This window comes from Mustela nivalis (genome assembly GCF_964662115.1).
Source record: "Mustela nivalis genome assembly, chromosome: 10".
NCBI classification, from domain to species: Eukaryota; Metazoa; Chordata; class Mammalia; order Carnivora; family Mustelidae; genus Mustela; species Mustela nivalis.
Window position 1 is genome coordinate 104,336,604 of NC_139029.1, and position 22,010 is coordinate 104,358,613.

Genomic DNA, 22,010 nt, shown 5'->3' on the forward strand with positions numbered 1-22,010 from the left:
GAACTAGAGCGTATCATGCTTAGCGAAATAAGCAGAGAAAGACAACTATCATATCATCTCCCTGATATGAGGAAGTGGTGATGCGACATGGGGGCTTAAGTGGGTAGGAGAAGAATTAATGAAACAAGATGGGATTGGGAGGGAGACAAACCATAAGTGACTCAATATCACAAAACAAACTGAGGGCTGCTGGGGGGAGGGGGTTTGGGAGAAGGGGGTGGGATTATGGACATTGGGGAGGGTATGTGCTTTGGTGAGTGCTGTGAAGTGTGTAAACCTGGTGATTCACAGACCTGTACCCCTGGGGATAAAAATATATGTTTATAAAAAATAAAAAATTAAAAAACAAAAAATAAAACAACAAAAAAAAAACTTCCTTTCTCCAACCTGATCTTTCACTATGTTCTCTAAGTGTTCTCCACCCAACTGCAGCTAACTTCTTTAAAACATTGCTTTAAAACAGCCTTCAGCTCCCTCAGAAACATTTCTTAAAATGTTTCCCTTTTATAATTTAGATAAAGGAACCAGCATCAAATGGTAGCTCATCATTGTAGCAGGATTCAGCAAGTGTTGTATTATAACTGCTGTTCATAATATTTCAAAGAAAAATCTGTCTTGTATTTAGTTATTTTCCCTTTTTATTCTGTCTTTTGCTTACTTGTATCTTTTTGGGGGAGGGAGCTTGACCAATCTTGCTAAGTTTATCTTTTCTTTTTAGAGATTTTATTTATTTACTTCAGGGGGGAGGGATACAGGGAAAGGGAGAAAAAAAAAATCCCAAGCGGATTCTGCACTGAGTGAAGAGCATGATGTGGGGCTTGGTTTTGAGACCCAGAGGTTCCGAACTGAGCTGAAACTAAGTCAGATTCTCAACTGACTGAGCCTCCCAGGTGCCCCACAACAGTTTATCTCTTTCATTGGTCTTATCAAAGAACAAGCTCTGGTCTTGAGAGTTTAATGAAAAATTTTTCTTCTATACTCCACTTATTCTTGTGTCTTTTGGTTTTGTTTTTCTAATACTTTTCTTTGACTGTTTTTTCTGCATTCCAAGATTCATTGTTTGTGCACCACACCCAGTGCTCTATGCAATCCCTGCCCTCATTAATACCCACCAACAAGTTCACCTATTCTTCCACCCTCCTTCCCTCCAAAACCCTCAGTTTGTTTCTCGGAGTCCACAGTCTCTCATGCTTCATCTCCCCCTCCAATGTCTCCCAATTTACTTTCCCTTTCCTTCTCCTAAGGTCCTCCATATTTTATAATATGTTTTAAATTGAATGCTTAATTCATTTGCTTTAATCTTATTTTATGACAAATGTATTTAAGTCACTTAATTTCCATTATTTCTTCTTTAATTCAAAGGTAATTTAGCAATAGCTTATTTAGTTCCTAAATGTCTCAAAGATATTCTTTATTATCTGAACTTCTAATTTAATCAATTTGCAGCCAGAAAACATAGTCTGTATAGTATTGGTTCTTTGAAACTATCAGGGTTTCCTTTATTACCATTACCATTCTATAGCTTATTTTCATACATATTCTACATATGCTTAAAAATAATGGTAAACTAGGTGTCTTACTGGCTCAATCAGAAGAACATATGAATCTTGATCTTGGGGTTATGGGTTACTTAAGTAACAAATTAATTAAGAAAATGGTAAACTATCTAATGAATTGAGTTATTTATGTATCTACTGGATTGACTGGGTTTATTGTTTAGAATTTGTTATCTATGCCAGTTCTTTGTCTGCTTCAACTATTAATTTCTCAGAGATGTGTGTGTAAAATCATCCTCTACATGTATTGACTTATGAATCTACTCATTTGTCAGTTGTTCTTTAAATTTGTCACTATCTGTTATTATCAAAATATATATTTCAGGATGCTCTAATTTCTTTTTGTTCTTACTCTCATCCCTTTATTCTGTTATGTTATTCTCTGTGCATCAGTTTCTTTAACTGTAGTAATTTTTACTAGTTGTTGAGTAAGAGTTAATATTCGTAAAATACTTGAATAGCATTTGGCATAGAATTACATAAGTATTTAGTTAGTATTGCAATGAGTAGACGTGGTAATTAAAGCGATGGGCATGCCTGAAAACATCTGAGGAGACATGACAGTTCAAAAAACATAAAAGGATCAATGATCAATATTTAAGAAACTCATTTAATGGCTGAGAAGGGAGGGATAAACCTCCAAAAAAGACCGAGGAGAAGACAAAAAAGTAGGATGAAAACCGAGAAAGTACATTCCCAAATGGATAAAGAGTGAAGGAATAATTAAGTGCTGCTGAATACAGATCTGAATAAATGTGAGACAAACAGCATTAATTTGAACAGTTGAATGAGAGATTTAATGAGTACTGTGGATGCCGTGATGTAGCTCTAGGACCTCCCTTGAGGAATAAAGTTTTATTCCACCAGTTGCTGGGAGTGCTGCCAGCAGACATGTCTCAGCTGTCAACCTCCTTGAGTAATTGCTTTGGCTAAAGAGATCCTCCTTGCCTAAGGTCATACACCTTGCAAAGCCTGCATTCCTACTGGGAAAACTTTGAAAGTACATCACGTTAGAGGTCTATGTGGGATACTTTGTTGAAACTGGGCATCACAACTTAGCTTCTCCCTCTTCCCGATTTCACTTCCCCTCACTCCCTTCCCCAAATATTGATACCTAATAAATTCCCTTCACAGCAAAAAGGCATTGAAAAAGTCTGCTTCCCAAGGAAATCAATCTGTGACAATGAGTTTCATTTATAGGAAGAGGTGATGGACAGGAAAACTGAGAATGCGAAAGGTAAGAAATAAATAATAAAAACATGGAAGAAGCTATGAATGGGCAAATTATTCAAGTAATTTGCTTTCACAGATCAGAGAATGACCAAAATGAAGACAGTATAAAAGGGTCACCACCCTGCTCCTTCTTTAGTATGGGCAATATTCGACTGAAAGATAAATGCCAGTTTCACATACAGGATTGTGTATCGCTGAAACTAACCTTCAACAAAGATTAACAATTAAAAAGTATTGCTTTCTGTTAAGGTACCAGGACATTAATAACTATTAACTTTAATAACTATTAACTCATTAAGAAGTTAGGTGAATGAGTAAACAGCATTTTAGAAAGATAAACGTAAAGCTTTGATTCGGCCACCTTATGCCAGCCTTCTAAATTTGAACAGTCCGTTTGAGCCAGTTTACATTTTTATTTTCTATACCTGATAAAACCATCTTCTAAACTACTTCTCCCACAACTTCCTTCTAGTCCCAGCTGAACTAGAATGTCCACCCTTTAACCCAGAGACCTAAACGTTTCTCAGCTAAGTGATTCAACAACAGGAATCAAGAGATTTCCGGAAAGGATTTCTCTGGAAATCCAAATGAAGGTGGATAACAAAAACAAAAACAAACAAACAAACAAAAAACCCAAACAACAACAACAACTATGTGGAGAATAAACTTTTGAAGAATTAACGAATTAACTATATGGCCATGAGTAGTAATTTTGACCGAGGAATGAGATAAGCGTGGGGTGGAGGAAAGGTTAAAACTAGAGCCAAAGCTTCAAGAAAAAGTTAAAAAACAAACAAACAAACAAACAAACAAAACTAAACTAAACTAAACGAGAAACCCTATAAAGCAGCAAGAAATACAGCGCTGGCTACACGCAGGCGTCTAAAAGGTTCACACATCACCAGTGCACAGAGTCCAAAAGAGCCTTCCGACCCCTTTTAAAGCACTGGCGGGAAAGGAAAACTTACACTACCGGCTAACACAGAAGGCTGAAAATTTACGAATGACCCCGGAAACATTTTATTTTGCGTAGAAATCTTGAGAATATTCTTTTGTGATTCGTTATTTGATCCGGAAGAAGAGAGGGCAAACGCCACTTGCGATTGGATCCCATCATAAGGGCGGTGTTTCAGCGAGCCAGTCACCTTGGCAACCGGACGTGACGAACCCGGAAGCCAGTCTGAGCTTTGCCCGGCTGGCTACTGCGGTGGGCGGGGTTGGCCGGGCCTGTCCCGCACGGTCTTCTCCACTGACCCGGCACCCCTAGGGGCGGCGCCATTAAAGCCACGCCTTCCGTGTTGTCTCCGGATGGCTGTGAAGCGATGTCGTAGGCTCGCCGGGGCGGAGACTCGGGCCGCTCCTCTCAGAGGCTAGGGCCCGAGCGGCGTCGTCACCCGCTTGGATTCTTCCGGTTTGTGGTGGCTGCGTCGCGTCTTTCCGAAGGCTAGGGATACGCCCTCCCTAGACCCTGCCGTCGCCCTCCTTTCAGCATCGAACCTGAGTTGCTCCGGGACACCTCCAGCCCAACCTAATCTCGCTCAGGTTCTCTCCCTTTGGAGGACCTCGGCCCCCCACTGCCCACTTTCCTGGATGTGCGGGCCCCTCCCACCCCTCTAAAATGTCCAATAACCTACAGAGGGTCTTCCTGAAACCCGCAGAGGAAAAGTCAGGCAACGCCTCGCAGTGGTAAGTACCGGTTTCGAATCTCCCTCGACACACTGCCCCTCGCCCGCCTCTTAGCAGGGTGCCGAGTCGGCCGTCGTTTCCGGACGCCCTGAGAGTCAGAGGAGCGTGACCCCGCAGTGGGGGCGACTGCCGGGCTCGTCCCTTGGGCTACTCAGAGCCCTCAGAGCGCGCCTCGCTTTGAAGCGTAAAGCCTCTTCAGACCCTGACGCGGGCAGCCTCGGCCGCGGTTCCGCAGGATTCCAGCGTCTCAAGTTTCATAGGCGAAGGAGTAGATCTCCACGGGAGAGGAAGACCAACATGGCCGACGCTCCTGTGTGACTAAAACTTTCTGGAAGATTCTCGTGCACTCGCAGAAAAACACGCCGCGCCCAGCACGGAATAATAGCAAGTGCAGCCCAGGTGGCGCTGGACCTTCCGTGGAAATAGCTATTATTTAAGAGTTAGTGAACAGGGAAGGAAAAATTTGTGCAGATGATAAGTACATGAATTCAGAAACTGAAAAATTGATACAGAGCTGGAATGGATTTTTTAAAAATTTCAAATAGTTTTTATATGCAAAGGAAGAAAAGTAGAGTAATTCTCATGTGAAATCCATCCTTTGGAACAGCGTGTTTGAAGCAGGTGTAATGAGAATGCCGTCTCTAATTGGATCTCTCTATACAGGAACTCTGACATAGGGAGATCGGTATTTCTTAAAAAGACTTAGTTGCACATTTACAAGGTGTTTTTTTTTGTTTTTTTTTTTTTTAAATCACTCAGTAGTTTCTTTCTTTCTTTCTTTCTTTTTTTTAAGGTTATGTTAGTCAAGATGAAATTAAACGGGAACAAAACTGTTAGAGAAGATCAAGTATTTTAAGTTGTAGACTCCATGGTCAGTGGATGTGTAATTGGTGAGAAAAAACTTAATGAGTCTCTGCAGAAGGAAAATGTGAAGAAAACATGGAAATTGGAATGTAAAATTCATGGAAGAGGATTTATGTTTGAAGAACATCAGTCTACCTAAATTTAACCCTAGCTTTGACATTTACTGTTCCTGAGGCGAAGTGCGTTCTCTCCAGTCTCCTTTCCAGTAAATAAGAGTGCCTAGAGATATTTTAAGGATCAAAAGAATGAGTATATGTGAAATAGTGTAGGAAAAAAGAAAAGCAATACTTATATGTTATGTATTATTATTAGGAGAATACAACTTTATTTCTGTACAAATTTTAGCCCAGGAAATAGGTTTCTTTTAATTACAAGTAGAGGCAAAACGGAATTGTAATAACGACTGAAAAAGCACGCACAATATTTTAAGAAGAACTCACTAAATGCGATGAGCCAAAACAATATGAAGAACTGCCAAGAAAGAACCATTGCATTACATGTTGTAAAAAGAGCCAGCTTGTGTATACGGATAACGTTTGTTGGTTTCCTTTTGCTGGAAGCTGGGGGAAGAGGCAGAGATAGTACTCTGTATGGATGACAAAAAAGTACAATTACTTCCTAATAACTGTTCATTTCTTCTCATTTGTTTTGGTATCTGGATATTTGATGACATTTGACTTGCCGTAACTTAACACAATTTGTCTTAGGATTGCATTGTTTTTCAGTATTAGAAATAAGGATAAGAATTTAACGTTTTTGTTTATTGTGTATTTTAACTCTTTTATTTAGTTTCTAAGCCTTTGGCTATCTGTATTTGACTTTTTTTTTAATTACAAACAGTTGTATTTTATTACATTCATAAGTCATTGGAAGTTCATTAACTTATTGGTTTATGCACTGTTTTCATCATCTTCAAATGCATTTATTTCTTCAGACCACTAAGGTTTGACATCACATTTTTGGAACATTACCAGATGCTTTTCTGAAATTATTTGACTCTTATTTTCGTTATTGCTTGCATATTTGATTCTATTCTGTTTTGTAAGTAACAATTGGCATGATGTACAACTATAACTTAAAAATCATTTGATTAATATTAGCTGTTGGAAGCTTGGTTTCCTTATTTTTCTGATAATTTTAAAGGTACTAAATCATCTTCATAAACTTAAAATGAGTATGATTTATTTTCTATAGATGCTTGGATTTTTCTTGAGTTACTGCTGCTTGCTTTATAAGTTTTTCATTATTGGTTTTCAGAATGTTTATTTAATGTATATCTAATTCATCAGGGCATAAAGTATAAAAGTCTATAGAGTACAAAGGAAAAATCTGTAAGATATTTGTGATAGAAGGCATTCAGTTTATCTAGATTGATGCTTTATCTGCAAAGAGCAAAGCAGGAGTTAGAATGGTTTAGTGGAAAGAAGGTAAGCTTTGGAATTCTAGCAATCGAGGTTTATGTCCTAGTTTACCATTATAGTATAGTTCAAACATTTGGTTGAAAAACATTCACTGAGTGCCTACATGATAGACTTTGCTAAGTGGAGAGACTGACTAAAGAAGAGAATATGAACCATGCACGAAAAACCTTACAGTCTAGGGAGAGGTGATGTAATACACTTTTAAAATAGTGTTGTGCATAGGATGCTGTGAGAGCATAGAGAAAGGAAATTGTAGGAAAGGTTTATGGAGCACCTGAGTTTGGGAATGTAAGTGTCAGCTATCCAATTAAAGATGAATTCAGGCTGCATCCAAATGGAGGGAACTGGTAAATAAAGCACCAGTATGACTTATTACCAGGAATCAGTATTTTTGTTTGATTCTGTACTACAAGCAGGATAAATAGATAGCTCTTCGTTTGCTTTGCTCTGCTGGGAAGATTAGACTTAAATCTACTTGAGGTCATTCAGAGGATTTTAAGAAAAGGTGGTCATGTTCCTGTGTGCATTATAGATAACTGATGGTAGTGTGGATTTGGGAGTGATGGATCAGGCATATAAAGATTCTATTTAAGTTGTCCTTTCAGATTTCAGAGATTTTGAGGGCCTGAACTAGCTGATGTAGAGTAAGGTTGGATTCAAAGAAATACAGAAGGGAAAATGGGCAGATTTTGTCAGTGAATTGGCATGAGGAAAAGGGGATCGATTATAATGCCAATTATCTGGATAAGTATTGGTAAATTAATTGAGATGAGGTGAACACACCCCAAAAAAATAATCGAAGAGGTATTTGAATTTGAAACTCAGGCAGGGTCAGAGCTGAAAACAGAGATGTAAGTCATCAGCTCAGAGGTATTATAATAAAAGCCTGTGATGATACATGTCAGAATAATGAGAATCAGGAAGTGACTGGCAACTGGCTTCTATCTGCATTTAATCCTTTGTTGTTAGATGGGGAGCTAAAGTTAGTGTCCTCAGCAGTGGGCTTGGTTTGGTCAGAAACATGATGTTTCATTATCAGTTTATTGTGCATTTCCTTTGTAAAGTGTGTTATATTATCTTTACTGTTTTGGTGTGTAAGAAAGAGACATTGATACATATACCTGATGGGCTAACTGAAATCTGTTTCTCATTAATCTCTCACTTTAATCAGTCGAATATTTTGGATCCTGTTATGTTTGGTTTATACTAAAGCGTATTCAAAAAAGTAGATGGGATTGTCAAAGAAAGCATGTAATTTTGAATAACTTATTTAATATTACTGAATCTCCAGCTATAAAAATCATAATGGCAATATCCACATTGCTGATACGTTTATCAGAATTAGAGTTAATGACAACTATTTACAATAATGGATCTGTTATGTATATAATATTATGTAGTATATATTGTTGTATGTTATTACATTATGTATATTGTGTATGTACATAATGTTAAATCATAGATGGAAAAAAATGTCTGCTAGCAGTTGAAAAAATATATTTCGCAAAAATATCTGCAAAATGTTCATAAGCCTGCAAAATTTTTATCATTCCATTTCTTATATGTGAATGTTTTATGTCAATATTAGAATAATTTAAAATGTCAAGTTATGTAAGTATGTTTAATATACTTTTTATTAAGAGTTCTCATACCTTTTTATTCAAGTTCTTACATTGTCAAAAAACTACCTGATTCATTTACTTATTTTTGGACACCAATTACATATTTTAATGGAATATGATAACTAGCATATATTGGACATTTATCATAATTCCATCCAGTTATTTCATTTACTTCTCATTGCAAGCCTTACTGTCCCCATTTTGCAAATGAAGAAACAGATTCAAAGAAGTTAAGCAAATTTACTCCAATTAATTAACAATCAGGAAGAGCCAAGATTAGAATCCTGTGAACTTTCTAATGTATTCTTTTCAGTTTTTTTAAAGTCTTAAACTTGACTGTGTTTGCAGTATAGTTCTCAGTTCAGACACCAACTGATCTAAAGTAACTAGCACATTGATGATTTTTCTAAATTTTTAAATAAGCACACCAGAACATGGGGTGCAGAATCTGATTCTAATTTTAGTTCTAACATTGGCTAGCAGAATATGATTATTAAGAAGGAGAATCTTTATGAGGTTTTAGTTATAGGTGTTTTTTTTTTCTCTTTTTGAATTAGTTATAGTTTAAATGGAATGTCTTTTCTGGATCTGAAAAAAAAAGTATACTAATTGAAGAAGTATGAATTTCACCCTGATTTATTATTTTTTGCTTAGCATTCTACACTCCAGTTGAATTTTTAGAATTTATTCCATTTTCTGCTAGGAAATCATGGTGCTGTGGTTTGGTTTTGTTTTGTTTTGTTTTGTTTTTAATGATGACTTGTAGCAGGAGATAATTCAGCTAACATTTTTACAATGTACCAGTTGCTCTTTTAGGTGGAGAGGATGTGAATTGGATAATGAATTGGATAATTTACCTTTAAGGAATTTATGGTCTCTTGTAGATTATGTGAATCTGTATTGATACACTGACATAGAAGTTGTATTTTCCTTCGTTTTTTGGGGGGGGGAGGGGAAAGGGAAGAGAGAGGAAAAATGAATGATGAGACTTGAAAATAGTTTGTGCAATATAAATGTTTTCTGTAAAGCAGAAACATATAGGCCATATAATGAAGTATGTGAGTAAGGTATCAGAAGCCTGTGTCCTTTGTTTAAAAACCATACCAATTAAAAATGTACATTCCCATATGCAAATAATTATAAAAACATTATAAAAGTTCTGCTGTGTTGAAGCTTCTAGTCTGTGAGCCAGATATTATTGACAGATTCATTGACAAAAGTGTGTAAATAAACAAAAGGAGACTAAAGAAAAGGTATTGAGATAGTTCAGTTAAAGTAGAAATTTGAAAGAGCTCCATTTTTTATATAAGTTTTTTGAGGGCCTACTATACTTGGTATTGGGGGAATCATTACAAAGTAAATGATATAGTCTCTGTAAGAAAAACAAAATTTTACTTACTTTTTAGAAGACACTATATAGAAGGCATTATATAACTCCTAGCATTAGTGGCATCAGTGGGAGTACTTTAGGCATTTTTTTTTTAAAGATTTTATTTATTTATTTGACAGAGAGGAATCACAAGCAGGCAGAGAGGCAGGCAGAGAGAGAGGAGGAAGCAGGCTCCCTGCTGAGCAGAGAGCCCGACGCGGGCCTTGATCCAGGACCCTGAGATCATGACCTGAGCTGAAGGCAGCGGCTTAACCCACTGAGCCACCCAGGCGCCCTACTTTAGGCATTTTAAGTTGGAAGAAATCAATGTGAGTTTGACAGACTTGGAAATATTCGTGGAGAAGATGGAGTTGGTCCTCAGTTTATAGCTGTGTTTTAGATTGTTGAAGAAAGAAAGAAAATAACCTGAAGAATACTTGGAGTAAATAATATACTTAGGATAATCATCCTCCCTTCCTGGGAGGATCAGAGATTTTTAAGTTGAGAAGTTATAGATGGTACTGTTGTAGAGATTGGTTGGATCTAGATTTTAGACAATTTTTCAAGTCAAGCTGAATTGGCAGTGATGAATCATTGGAACGTTGAGAAAGGAGGTAGCAGGATGAAAATAATGCTTTAATCTTCCAGAGATTAAAAACTTAAAACTAGTTTAAAAGTGAAGCAAAATACAGGGGTGAGATAATGAGGACTGGACACAAGGTAATGCAGGTCTGATCTAGTTAGTAGGAGTGGCAGTGGTGAAAGAGAAGAATGAGTAAAAGCTATAAAAAAAAAAAAAAACTTTACAGACTCAGTGATTCATTCACTATGCATTTATTGAATGTTTACACTTTGTAAGCATCTATACAAGATGTTTAGGGTGAATCAAAGGTCAAAAGGGTGATAAAGGTAAGTCAGAGACGACTAGGTGATTTAAAACCTAAGTGACTTGGGAAATAGTAGTGCTAACCTATGACTGGATAACTGGGTGGTAGGATTGGAGTACGAGTTAACAGTAGAGAGTAATTTGGTTTTAAAAAAAGTCATAGTATTAAAAGTGAAAATGTTTGGTAAGACAACACAGATAAGGAACTGAGGTCAATATTAGGGAATAGGAATAAAGGATATAACTATGGGAGTCACTATTGCAAAGGCAATAGTTGAAGCAGTTGATGCAATAGTTGAAGCATTTGGTTTTATGTAAGGAAGAATGTCTTGAGGAGAAACGGGTCAAGAGTTGTGCTTTGGGGAATAGTCATAGTTGGATACTTAAAATGCAAAAAGTGATTAAGAAAGGAAACATTAAGAAAAACAAGCAAATTGTGCACAGTGGAATTCATGTTAGGTAGAGGTCCACAGTGTGTAATTAGCTAGAAATGTCAGTTTCAGTAGGGGGCACCTAGACAGTGAGGATAAAGACAGATTTAACTGTGAGAACATAAATTGATAATCTTTGAGAATGAGATGTAGTAGAATAATGGGAAAGAAAATAGACTGCAAAAGAGAATGAATTTCTAGTGAACTTTTTGGCATATCAGTAACCAGAAGTTGGTAGATGGTCTTAATTGTGGTTCATGAACATCATCTACCAACTTCCTGTCACTGAATTTGGAACACAGGTCACAATCATCTCTCTAATCCTGTGTGACTTTAGCAATTATATGGATAATCTGTTAGTCATCTAGTCTTTCAGTATAAAGTTCTTTTTCTTTGGTGATCTTATTCTCCATTCTGTCGCCATCCATCCACTTCTGTAGTTCTTGTTGTAAGATTCAATTGCTGCATCTATGAAATTCTTGATTTAGGCATTCTCTTTTTCTCAACACCAGTTGCTTTATTTCTAGCTTACTTTTTAAAGTACCACACTCTGTTTTTTTTTTTTTCCTTAACTTTATCTGGCCTCCAGTCCAGTAATCCCTTCATTCTCTACTTTTGCCTTCTACTTTTTCCTTTTGTGTTCTCATTTTCTTCTCCTTCTGTTTAGATTCTATATGTCCTCATTTTAATAATTTTTACCAATATCCTAAATTATTTTGTTCCTCTTTGACTTTTTTGCCCCATTCTTCTGAAGCCGCTCCAACCCTGGATGAACTCAGGGATTTGCTTATACTTTGCTTAAACCCAATGAGACAAGGAAGATCTCGCAAAAGCACAGACTGGTCTCACTATAAATTCATAATCTGCCTATATCCTTAGCTATCTTAGACTGTTTCAGATCTTTTTGATTCTCCTCAAATTTCTGTTTTTGCTCTCCTTATCACACCTTACACTTAATTAGCCCTCTTTATCCTCTAAATCTTGATAACTCAGAAGAGCATTAATTTATGCTCTGATTCATTTAACCTTAAAAAGAGAAAACAGATCCCTTCTTGACCCCATTTAGCCTCCATCTACTTGCCAGTCTTTATCTTCCCTTTGACAGTCAAAGTTCATAAAAGTTGTCTGTACCTTCTATCTTAATATCCGTTTTTCATGTTAATTCCTGTGCAACTTTTGTCTTCCACCAAACTGTTTTTTTTTTTTAAGATTTTATTTATTTATTTGACAAAGAAAGAGGGAGACAGTGAGAGAAGGAACACAAGCAGGGGGAGCAGGTGGGAGAGAAGCAGGCTTTCCTCCAAGCAGGGAGCCAGACTCAGGACTAGATTGTAAGACCCCAGGATCATGACCTGAGCCGAAGGCAGATGCCTAACGACTAAGCCACTCAGGTGCCCCCAAACTTTTTTTTCCATGCAAGTTTACATTTTAATCTGCATCCTACTTGGCTTGTTAGAACTTTTAAATAGACTTGCCCATTTTCTCAAAACTCTCTTCCTTTGGCTTCCATTGCATCAAAATCTCTTGGTTTTTGTTCTCCTGCTCAAAGAAAATGGGAACCTGCTGAACTGTTTTAAGCAGGGAAGGATCTGTGGCTGAAGAAGAGTCCAGTTATGAAGCTACTACAGTAGTGCAAGCCAGCAGTGATGTTTGCTTGAATAGAATGGAGAAAGATAGTTTGGAAAGAATTGAAAAGATTAAGGGAAATTTAGGAGATAATACCAACAGGATTTTGTGATAGACTAAATGTAGATGATTAGAAAGCAGGAAATTCCTTGTTCTGATTTATGATATGCCAATTATCATAGGGGAAGGAAAAAAAAAAACAACACTGTTAAAGTCCATGTTGAGTTTTAGGTGCATTTGAAATTCTGAATGAAAATGTCATTAGGGTAGTTGGATGTGTAAGTCTGAATCTCCAAAGAGCTAAGATGCAAATCCTTTAATTGTTGCTGTACAAATGGAGATTTATTGAAGTCATGCACATTAAAGAAATAATTGAGAAAAGTTTAAGAGTAGGAAGAGAATTCAGTCTCAGCTTTGGTGAATTTCAGCATTTGAAGGTTGATTGAGGTAGGATGAGTTGAGTTGACAAGGAAGACCAAGGAACTATTATGGAAGTAGGAGAATGTCCTGTCTAGGAAGCTTTTAAGAAAAGGAGCAAGCAGGGGCGCCTAGGTGGCTGAGTCATTAAGCATCTGCCTTCCACTTGGGTCATGATCCTTGAGTCCCAGGATTGAGCCCGCATCAGGCTCCCTTCTCAGCAGGAAGCCTGCTTCTCCCTCTCCCACTCCCCCTGTTTATGTTCCCTCTCTCATTGTGTCTCTCTCTGTCAAATAGGTAAATAAAATCTTAAAAAAAAAGGGGGGGGGCAAGCATTTTTGTTCTCATCCAAATATAGTGTATCATTTATCTCACCTAATGATAATTGCCTGTTTACCTGTCCATATAGCCAACAGTTTAAGTTCTTTTGGGGATTGTGGGTCGAACTAGCTTGGAGACAAGCAAATATTTTCTGTAAAGAGCCAGATAGTAAATATTTCAGGCTTTGTGGGCCATATGATCAATTCTGGTGTAACTACTCAACTGTGTTATTGTAGCATGAGAGCAACCATATATAGTACATTAAAGATGAGTGTGACTGTGTACTAATAAAACTTTACTTATGGATGCTGATATTTGAATCCCATAATTTGACAGATAACAAAATACTGCTCTTGTCACTTTTAAAAACCATTTCTTTTTTTTTCTTTTTTTCTTTTTCTTTTTTTTAAAGATTTTATTTATTTATTGAGAGAGAGACAGTGAGAGAGAGCATGAGCAAGGAGAAGGTCAGAGGGAGAAGTAGACACCCCATGGAGCTGGGAGCCCAATGCGGGACTCGATCCCGGAATTCTGGGATCATGACCTGAGCCAAAGGCAGTCATCCAACCAACTGAGCCACCTAGGCGTCCTTAAAAACCATTTCTAATAGATAAACCATTCTTAGCTTATGGGCTGCACAAAAACAGGTAGGGGGCAAAATTTGGCTGAAGGCTGTAGGTTACTAACCCTTTTCCCATAATTGAGCCAGGTGCCTGACCCGTAACAGACACTCAAGTAAATTTTTGTGTAATAAATTAAAGTTGAATAAGTTCAGGCCTTTTCTCTGTTTTTTGGGGAGTGGGGAGGTAACGAAAGTAGGTTTAATTGTATTATTTTGGGTTACAGAAAAGTAAAACTGAGTTCCAGGGCTTCCTAGAATGCATAGAGTTTTTGGCTTTGATTTTTCTAATATGTAGGTTTTAAAAACACTTATGGGCAGTAAAACACACCTTTACATCATTGAGAATTCTAATTATTACTTGTTTTCATTTGGTCTTAGTCATATAAGGTCATCCTGTTGGTAGGACATGAACTCGGCATTTCTGTTGCTAGGATTTAGCATGAGAGACAGTCTATATGCAGGTGAACAAATAGATTAGTATATATTGACAACTTGTGATGTGTACCATGAAACTAACAGGTGTAGTATTATACACTAATTATGAAAGATGGGCAAAGATAGTTAAAGTGGTTAGAGAATGCATCTCTTGGGAAGTATTACTAATGCTGACACTTGAGTTATATGGGTGGGAGAGGAGAGGAGTAGCTAGGTAGAGAGCACATGTGATTACTCTGAGTCCCATGAGAACTGAGTATTTTCCAGGAACTGAAGTGGTTTTAAGCATAAATAACTTGAGGTATCTGTATTGAAGAAATCTGCAAATAATTGCTTATAAAATAGAGATTGGTATATTTTGGATTTTTAAAAGTCAGAGAGTCTGTACTAAGATACATAAGTATCAGAATCAAAATAGGCTAGTTAAAAAAAAATATCCACTGTGTTCCACGTTCATTGAAAACCACTTAACTGAAATGGCATTGCTGTTATTTATATGGATTGACAGGCAGTGGGAACCAATATGAATAATTTCCATACCAAGGGCTATTTAGCACCAAACTTCAAATGTGCTAAAACAATAAGTCAAGGAAGAAAATGATTCCTACATGAGTTACTCCATTTAGTCTCCGAAAATGTGGTACACTAAGGTATCATACCGTAAGAGATTCCTTAAGCAAAAGAAGGATGGCTGACAGGACTTGTGAGTCATTGTCAATGGGAAGAGCACAACAGATTGGAAAGGAGGACAGAAGGAAATAATACAAGTTTAAAAAAAGAAGGGAGAATACTACTAGTTTAAGAGGAAAATATTGTAATAGACATAATTTTATACAGGGTAAAACCTTAGAAAAGTCTAATTTCCCCATTACCTAACCATATGAGCAATTCTAAATCAAAGCTGATCATACCTTTATCTCTCCTGCTTCAAAATCTTTGTTTTGCAGTATTTCACTTTGAAAACTCAAAGTGACAAATTATATACTTTTACCATATTTTATAAATTTTTATCTTTTTAAAACAATATTTGCAAATATCTGTTTTTAAATAAAATGTATATACCGTCTAGTATGTTGTATTGATTTACTCAATGTTCTTTTAAGTGTTTCAGGCTGCATGTACCAAGTAGTTCAGACGATTGGCTCCGATGGAAAAAATCTTCTGCAATTACTTCCAATTCCTAATTCTTCTGGAAATCTTATACCGCTAGTTCAATCTTCAGTCATGTCTGATGCTTTGAAAGGGAATACAGGAAGCCCAGTTCAAGTTACTTTTCAGACTCAGATTTCCAGCTCTTCCACAAGTGCATCAGTTCAATTGCCCATTTTTCAGCCAGCCAGTTCTTCAAACTATTTTCTTACAAGAACAGTAGATACAGCAGAAAAAGTTAGAGTTACTTCTGTGGGAACTGAAAATTTTACCTCATCAGTTTCTAAAGTTCAGAGTCATGGTGTGAAAATTGATGGACTCACCATGCAAACATTTGCTGTTTCTCCTTCCTCAACACAAAATGATTCACCTTATATTTTAGTAAATACTCAGAGTCTTCCAATGACTGTGAAGTCTCCAGTTTTGCCTTCTGGGCATCATTTACAGATTCCTGCCCATGCTGAAGTGAAATCTGTACCAGCGTCTTCATTGCCTCCTTCAGTTCAGCAAAAGATACTTGCAACTGCAACCACAAGTACCTCAGGAACAGTTGAGGCCTCCCAAATACCAACTGTTATTTACGTATCTCCTGTAAATACAGTGAAAAATGTAGTTACCAAGAACTTTCAAAACATTTACCCAAAACCTGTTACAGAAATAGCAAAGCCAGTGATACTAAATACTACACAAATTCCAATGAATGTTGCTAAAGAGACACAGTTAAAAGGTGGTCAGCATTCTCAAGCTGCTCCTGTGAAATGGATTTTTCAAGAAAATCTACAGCCTTGCAGTCCATCTCTTGTTCCTGTTAAGTCTTCAAATAATGTGGCTTCAAAGATTTTAAAAACTTTTGTAGATAGGAAAAATTTGGGAGATAATACTATAAATATGCCATCACTAAGTACTCTCAGTCCTAGTGGGACACAATCCAAAAGTATGCCTATTAAAGATAATGCCTTGGTTATGTTTAATGGGAAAGTCTATCTATTGGCTAAAAAGGGGACAGATGTTTTGCCATCACAAATTGACCAACAGAATTCTATTTCTCCTGATATTCCACCAAGAAAAGATACATCACAAATAGTGAGTTCAAGTCCAATCACAGAAATATCCAGAGAGGTTGTAAATATTGTTTTGGCTAAAAGTAAATCTTGCCAGATGGAGACAAAATCACTTTCAAATACTCAGCCTGCTTCCATGATCAATCTAAGGGCAGAGAAGAATAAAAAAGTGGAGAAACCATCTCTTTCTTCCCCAAACCCACATAATATGAATCAATCCATTAACTACTTAAAACAGAGTAAGACTTTATTCACAAAGCCACACTTTCCAGATGGATTTAGTCCAGTACAAAATGCCCCCAGAAAAGGAAATATCATCCAAAGCATAGAGAAAATAAGTTCCTCTGTTGATGCAACAACTCTTACTTCACAACAGTGTGTTTTCAGAGACCAAGAACCAAAGGTAATTTTCCCATGTCAGGGTGTTCTTTTTTTCTATCTATATAGAAAATTTTTCTTTCTTAATTCTCAAGTAAGTTACCTGTGATACCTCTTCCCTCCTCCTTTCCCATCCTCCACTCCCATCACACACAAATACCATACACACATGAATGCTTAATTAAGTCAAAGCTTTCATCTGAAAGAAATGTTTGAGGAGCATAATAGAGTACAAGCAGTACCTTTCTCTTAAATCATTTGGCATGCCAAATCTTTAAGACAAAAACAAACAAAAAACTCAGCAACAAAGTTTAGAAGAGATAATGTGATATCAAAGCTTGGTAAAATTCTGTGTGTGTATATATATACATTTGTACACATATATATATACATATATGTACATATATCTACTAGATTAATGTTAGTGTATGAAAAGATCAATACTATGCATCTAGGAGAGCTGGGTTTTTTGTCTGTGATGGTGGGTAGATGTCTGGCAGTTTTTTTAGGTAGATGGTAGAAGGAGCAGAATGGGGCTGATCAGTACTGTTTGGTCATTTGTGGAAATAGGATTTATCAACATCTTTTTGTTGTTGTTGTTGTTAGTAGACAAGTTTCCCTTTTTTTTTTTTTTTTTTAAAGCCCTCTCTGACTCTTCAATTATTCAACATATCCACATAGTTACCTTTCTGTTGTACTTAAGGTATGTGTCTGTGCTAAGTATTTGTGCTCACTCTTTCCTTATGGAGTGATCTACTTAATAATGCCAGTGTTTCTCCCCTTCAGTATAGAATTCATTGAATTCTAGATATGTAAGGAGGTAAATTCTGAAGTATAAGATTGATTAAAGGCATAAGACTTTTCCAGAAGACTATAATTTCCAACTGTTTTATAGATTATTTTTAACTTGTCATTAGTTTGTATTCTTATTTCAGTTTGAGAATCAACTGTCTGTTAACCTTTCTAGTACAAGAAAGCAATATAAATGAGAAATTTTAAAGGGACAGTTTAAGTTTGTACTCAGTTAAATTCATTTTTTCAAGTGAGGGTGGTAAGATAAGGGTAATGTAAACCCCATTTAGGACTTTAGAGCATGATGTTTTAAGTAAGATGAGATGAATACTTAGCTGCTAGTCTGATAAAATAGCTTAAGTAATTAGCAGTATTGTTTGTGTGTTTTGTTTTCCTGATTCCAGATTCAGAATGAGATGGCATCAACATTCAAAAAAGTTACTCAAGAAAGAAATGACAAGAACCATTCCCAAGGAGGAAGCAGTAAGGCATCATATCTGAAGAGTGATGCAGAATTTAAAAAGATATTTGGTCTCACTAAAGATTTGAGAGTATGCCTTACTCGTATTCCTGATCATTTGGCCTCTGGAGAAAGTTTTGATTCCTTTAGCAGTTTGGTGAAGAGTGATACTTACAAAGAGACTGAATTGATAGTGAAGGAAGAAAAGAAAAAACAGGTAATAGATTTTTTGATGTCCTTTGTAGTTACTCCATAGGTTCATGAATGTATTTTCTTAATTTGTTTTTTTAGTCTGTACATTGATATACATGATAGTTACCAAATTTGCATATGTGTATATATTATATGAAGTCAGTGTTAAAGAGAACCATATATACAAAGGTAAAAATACATCTCCAGTTAAAGATGTTGTATTGTTTCTATTCACCTATTTATTTTTTCATCAAAAAATTATAAGAAAATTCCCATAACTTTTTAATCTAGTTATCTTACTTTGAAGACCCAATGTAAAATAAATAATCCAACATGATCCAGTAAGCACTGGATATTAAACACAACTAATGGATAATTGAACACTACATCAAAAATTAATGCTGTACTATATGTTGGCTAATAGAACTTAATAAAAAAAATTTATAAGTAATCCAAATGTAGGGAAAATATAAGCATGTAGCAGTTCATTGCAGTATTACCCTTAATACAAACATTTTAAGAACTCTACTTGGTCAATAATGGTGAAAAGAAACATCTGTATAATTTGGCCTATTACTCTACTCTACTTTGCCTATTACTCTTAGAAGTATATCATTATACTGTTTAATACCTCAACTTTAGATCAGAGACCAGTGAACCTTTGCCAATGAACATCTTCAATATGTGTTTACTGTGGAAAAGGAAACAAAAAATTAATTCAATTCTTTTTCTCAAGTACTTTACAAATGGCTGTTATAGTTTGGTGATAAATTGATACATCTAATACTTAAGTAGGAAAATGTGAATTAAGCAATTTCTTCTCTGTGAATATCAGTAGGACACTGCTGTTCATTTTAGTACTGTACAGTGGTCAACAATTTTTTGCTGTAGTTGTCAGTATATTTTGTTGAGTTTAGTTTTAGTATCTGTTACCTGCAGATCCTGTTAAATTTGAGAGCACACTGTCTATATGGCAATAATTTGTTTTTCTTTTGGAATCTTACTCAACATAACAACAGGGTTTTGATAAGAAAAGAAAAGCAAAAACCGTTAAGAAGATGGATCATACAAAGAAGAGAAAAACTGAGAGCGTGTATAACACAGCTGCAAATGGAGGAACTAACGTCACCAATTCCCAACTCATTAGCAGTATTTTACCAACTTCAGATGTATCATGCCATAACATTCTCACAAGCCGCAACAAAACCAGAGAAGAAAAGAGAACTGAGGTTGAACATTATACCCCTGAGAACCAGGAAAAAGGCACATTGAGTTCAAATGCAGCTTTTGAACAGAGTCATTCCTTTAATAAAAATTACACTGAAGATATTTTCCCCATGACACCACCAGAGTTAGAAGAAACCATTCGAGATGAAAAAATAAGAAGACTTAAACAGGTTCTGAGAGAGAAAGAAGCAGCTCTTGAAGAAATGCGTAAGAAGATGCAACAAAAATAATAAAATATTGCTATACTTAAAGACTGCAGTGAAGTAGCTGTGATTTTTTTCATATACTTTTGCATTAAGTTAATTATAGATGCATTCTGAAAGTGTCTTTAAATATGAAACTTGTTTTTTCATCAGTTAATGATTAAATTTTATTTAAAGACTACAAAAAAGGTTGATTCACACATGCCTCTTGTGAATAATCTACATGCGGTATCTGAATCTTTGCCTAGATACTTTTTTGGGGGGAAGGAAAATTTTTCTATTTTTCTATTAATTAGAATTCCCAAAGTTTGAATATTTGTGCAAGGTTTTTTGTTTTTGTTTTTGTTTTTAATTGTCTACATCTTTAGCTGAACTGTACAGGTGTTATTCCAACAGTAGAGAATTTATTGTATACTACTGAAATTACACAGTCCAAGGGAGGATACCAGTACTAACTTAGCCTTGCCAATGGGCTTATATATGTACTCAGACTGTATCCATAAAATGATACCATTGTTGTAAATCTATTTTATTTCATGAAAAAAAATGTATTATAACAATATTATTTAAAAATTCAAACATTTCTTAGAGTGAGGGACACTTGTTTTGTGGCTTTTACAAAGTAGTTTTATATAATTCAAAATGGGATTTAGAATCCAGGCTATATAGTGTAATGTTTGCTTAAAGTAATAAGTTATTATTCCTAGGTAAATGCTTTTTCTTCTTCTCCATCCTCTTCTTCCTCTTCTCCTCTTTTTTTTTTTTTGGATTATGTACATATGTAACTATGTGAAAAGTAAATCTGAACAATGGCCTCACTTAATACTTTTTAAAAAGTGTAAAGTATACTTTTTCTTAATGGAGGCAAACATTTTTCTGTCTGATTATGTTTGATTTGGAGAGTTCAGTAGTTGTATGGGGATAGGGATTAATGGGAAGAAAGAAAAGTTTACCCCCCGCCCAAAAAAAAGATCTCCAGAAGTAAGGTCACATAAAAGTTATACATACTGAGAAAAATGCAAACTGATTGACTAAATTCTTCTGCCTTTTTTTCTTATACCAGTTTTATTGAGATAATTCATTTACCATAAATTCACCTCTTAAAAGTGTACAATTCAGTGGTTTTTATTATAGTCACAAAATTGTGCAACCATTAACATGACCTAATTTTAGGACATTCTCATCATTCCTCAAAGAACCTCATACCCATTAGCATTCACTCCCCAGATCCTCCACCCCCTCAATTGTAGGCAACCACTAATATAGTTTATGTCTCTAGGGACTTGAGGAAATTTTTAAGCATGGTAGGAATTATTCAGGATGTTTTCTTATGTGATTGGCTTCTTTCACTTGGCTTAATGTTTTCAAGGCTCATCAGTGCTGTGGCATGTATTGATACTTAATTCTTTTAAAATTTGCTGAACAATATTCCATTATATGAATATATCACACTTTGTTTTCCATTCATTGGTTTATGGACATTTGGGTTGTTTACAGTTTTGGCTTCTAGGCTCTTATGTTGCTGTGAATATTTTTGTATAAGTTTTTATGTGGACAAAGGAGTATATACCTAAGACTATAATTACTGGGTCATACCCTAACTCTGTTTAACGTTTTGCAGAACTGCCAAACTATACATGGGTATTTCTTACCCTCCTCCACCAAAATGGATCTTGTCAAGGATACCAGTGACTTCTGAGTTGCTAGATATAGTAGTTATCTTAATTTATCTATCTGGGGAAATACAATTTCACGAATCAGTGCCTCCTTTGAAGAATTTTTAAATGTTTTGTTTTTAAAGATTTTATTTGGGGTGCCTGGGTGGCTCAGTGGGTTAAAGCCTCTGCCTTTGGCTCAGGTCGTGATCCCAGGGTCCTGGGATCGAGCCCCGCATTGGGCTTTCTGCTCAGCAGGGAGCCTGCTTCCCTTCCTCTCTCTCTGCCTACCTGTGACCTCTGTCAGTCAAATAAATAAATAACATCTTTAAAAAAAAAAAAAGATTTTATTTATTTATTTGACAGACAGAGATCGCAAGTAGGCAGAGAGGCAGGCAGGGAGA

At 35.9% G+C, this 22,010-nt stretch overlaps 1 protein-coding gene across 2 annotated transcripts; it reads left to right on the forward strand.

Moving 5' to 3' along the window:
* Positions 1 to 3,321: 3,321 nt before the first annotated feature.
* On the forward strand, positions 3,322 to 19,999 carry LRIF1 (ligand dependent nuclear receptor interacting factor 1). Of its 2 annotated transcripts, XM_082687465.1 has the most exons (4): positions 3,322 to 4,475; positions 15,593 to 17,102; positions 18,274 to 18,546; positions 19,541 to 19,999. In XM_082687465.1, the coding sequence occupies exons 1-4, from the start codon at positions 4,408 to 4,410 to the stop codon at positions 19,976 to 19,978; spliced, it is 2,289 nt and encodes a 762-aa protein (XP_082543591.1). In that variant the 5' UTR covers positions 3,322 to 4,407; the 3' UTR covers positions 19,979 to 19,999. The 2 variants fall into 2 exon arrangements, with proteins under 2 accessions (XP_082543591.1, XP_082543592.1); XM_082687466.1 differs by lacking the exon at positions 15,593 to 17,102 and having other exon boundaries at positions 3,797 to 4,475.
* The last annotated feature ends 2,011 nt before the right edge of the window (positions 20,000 to 22,010 follow it).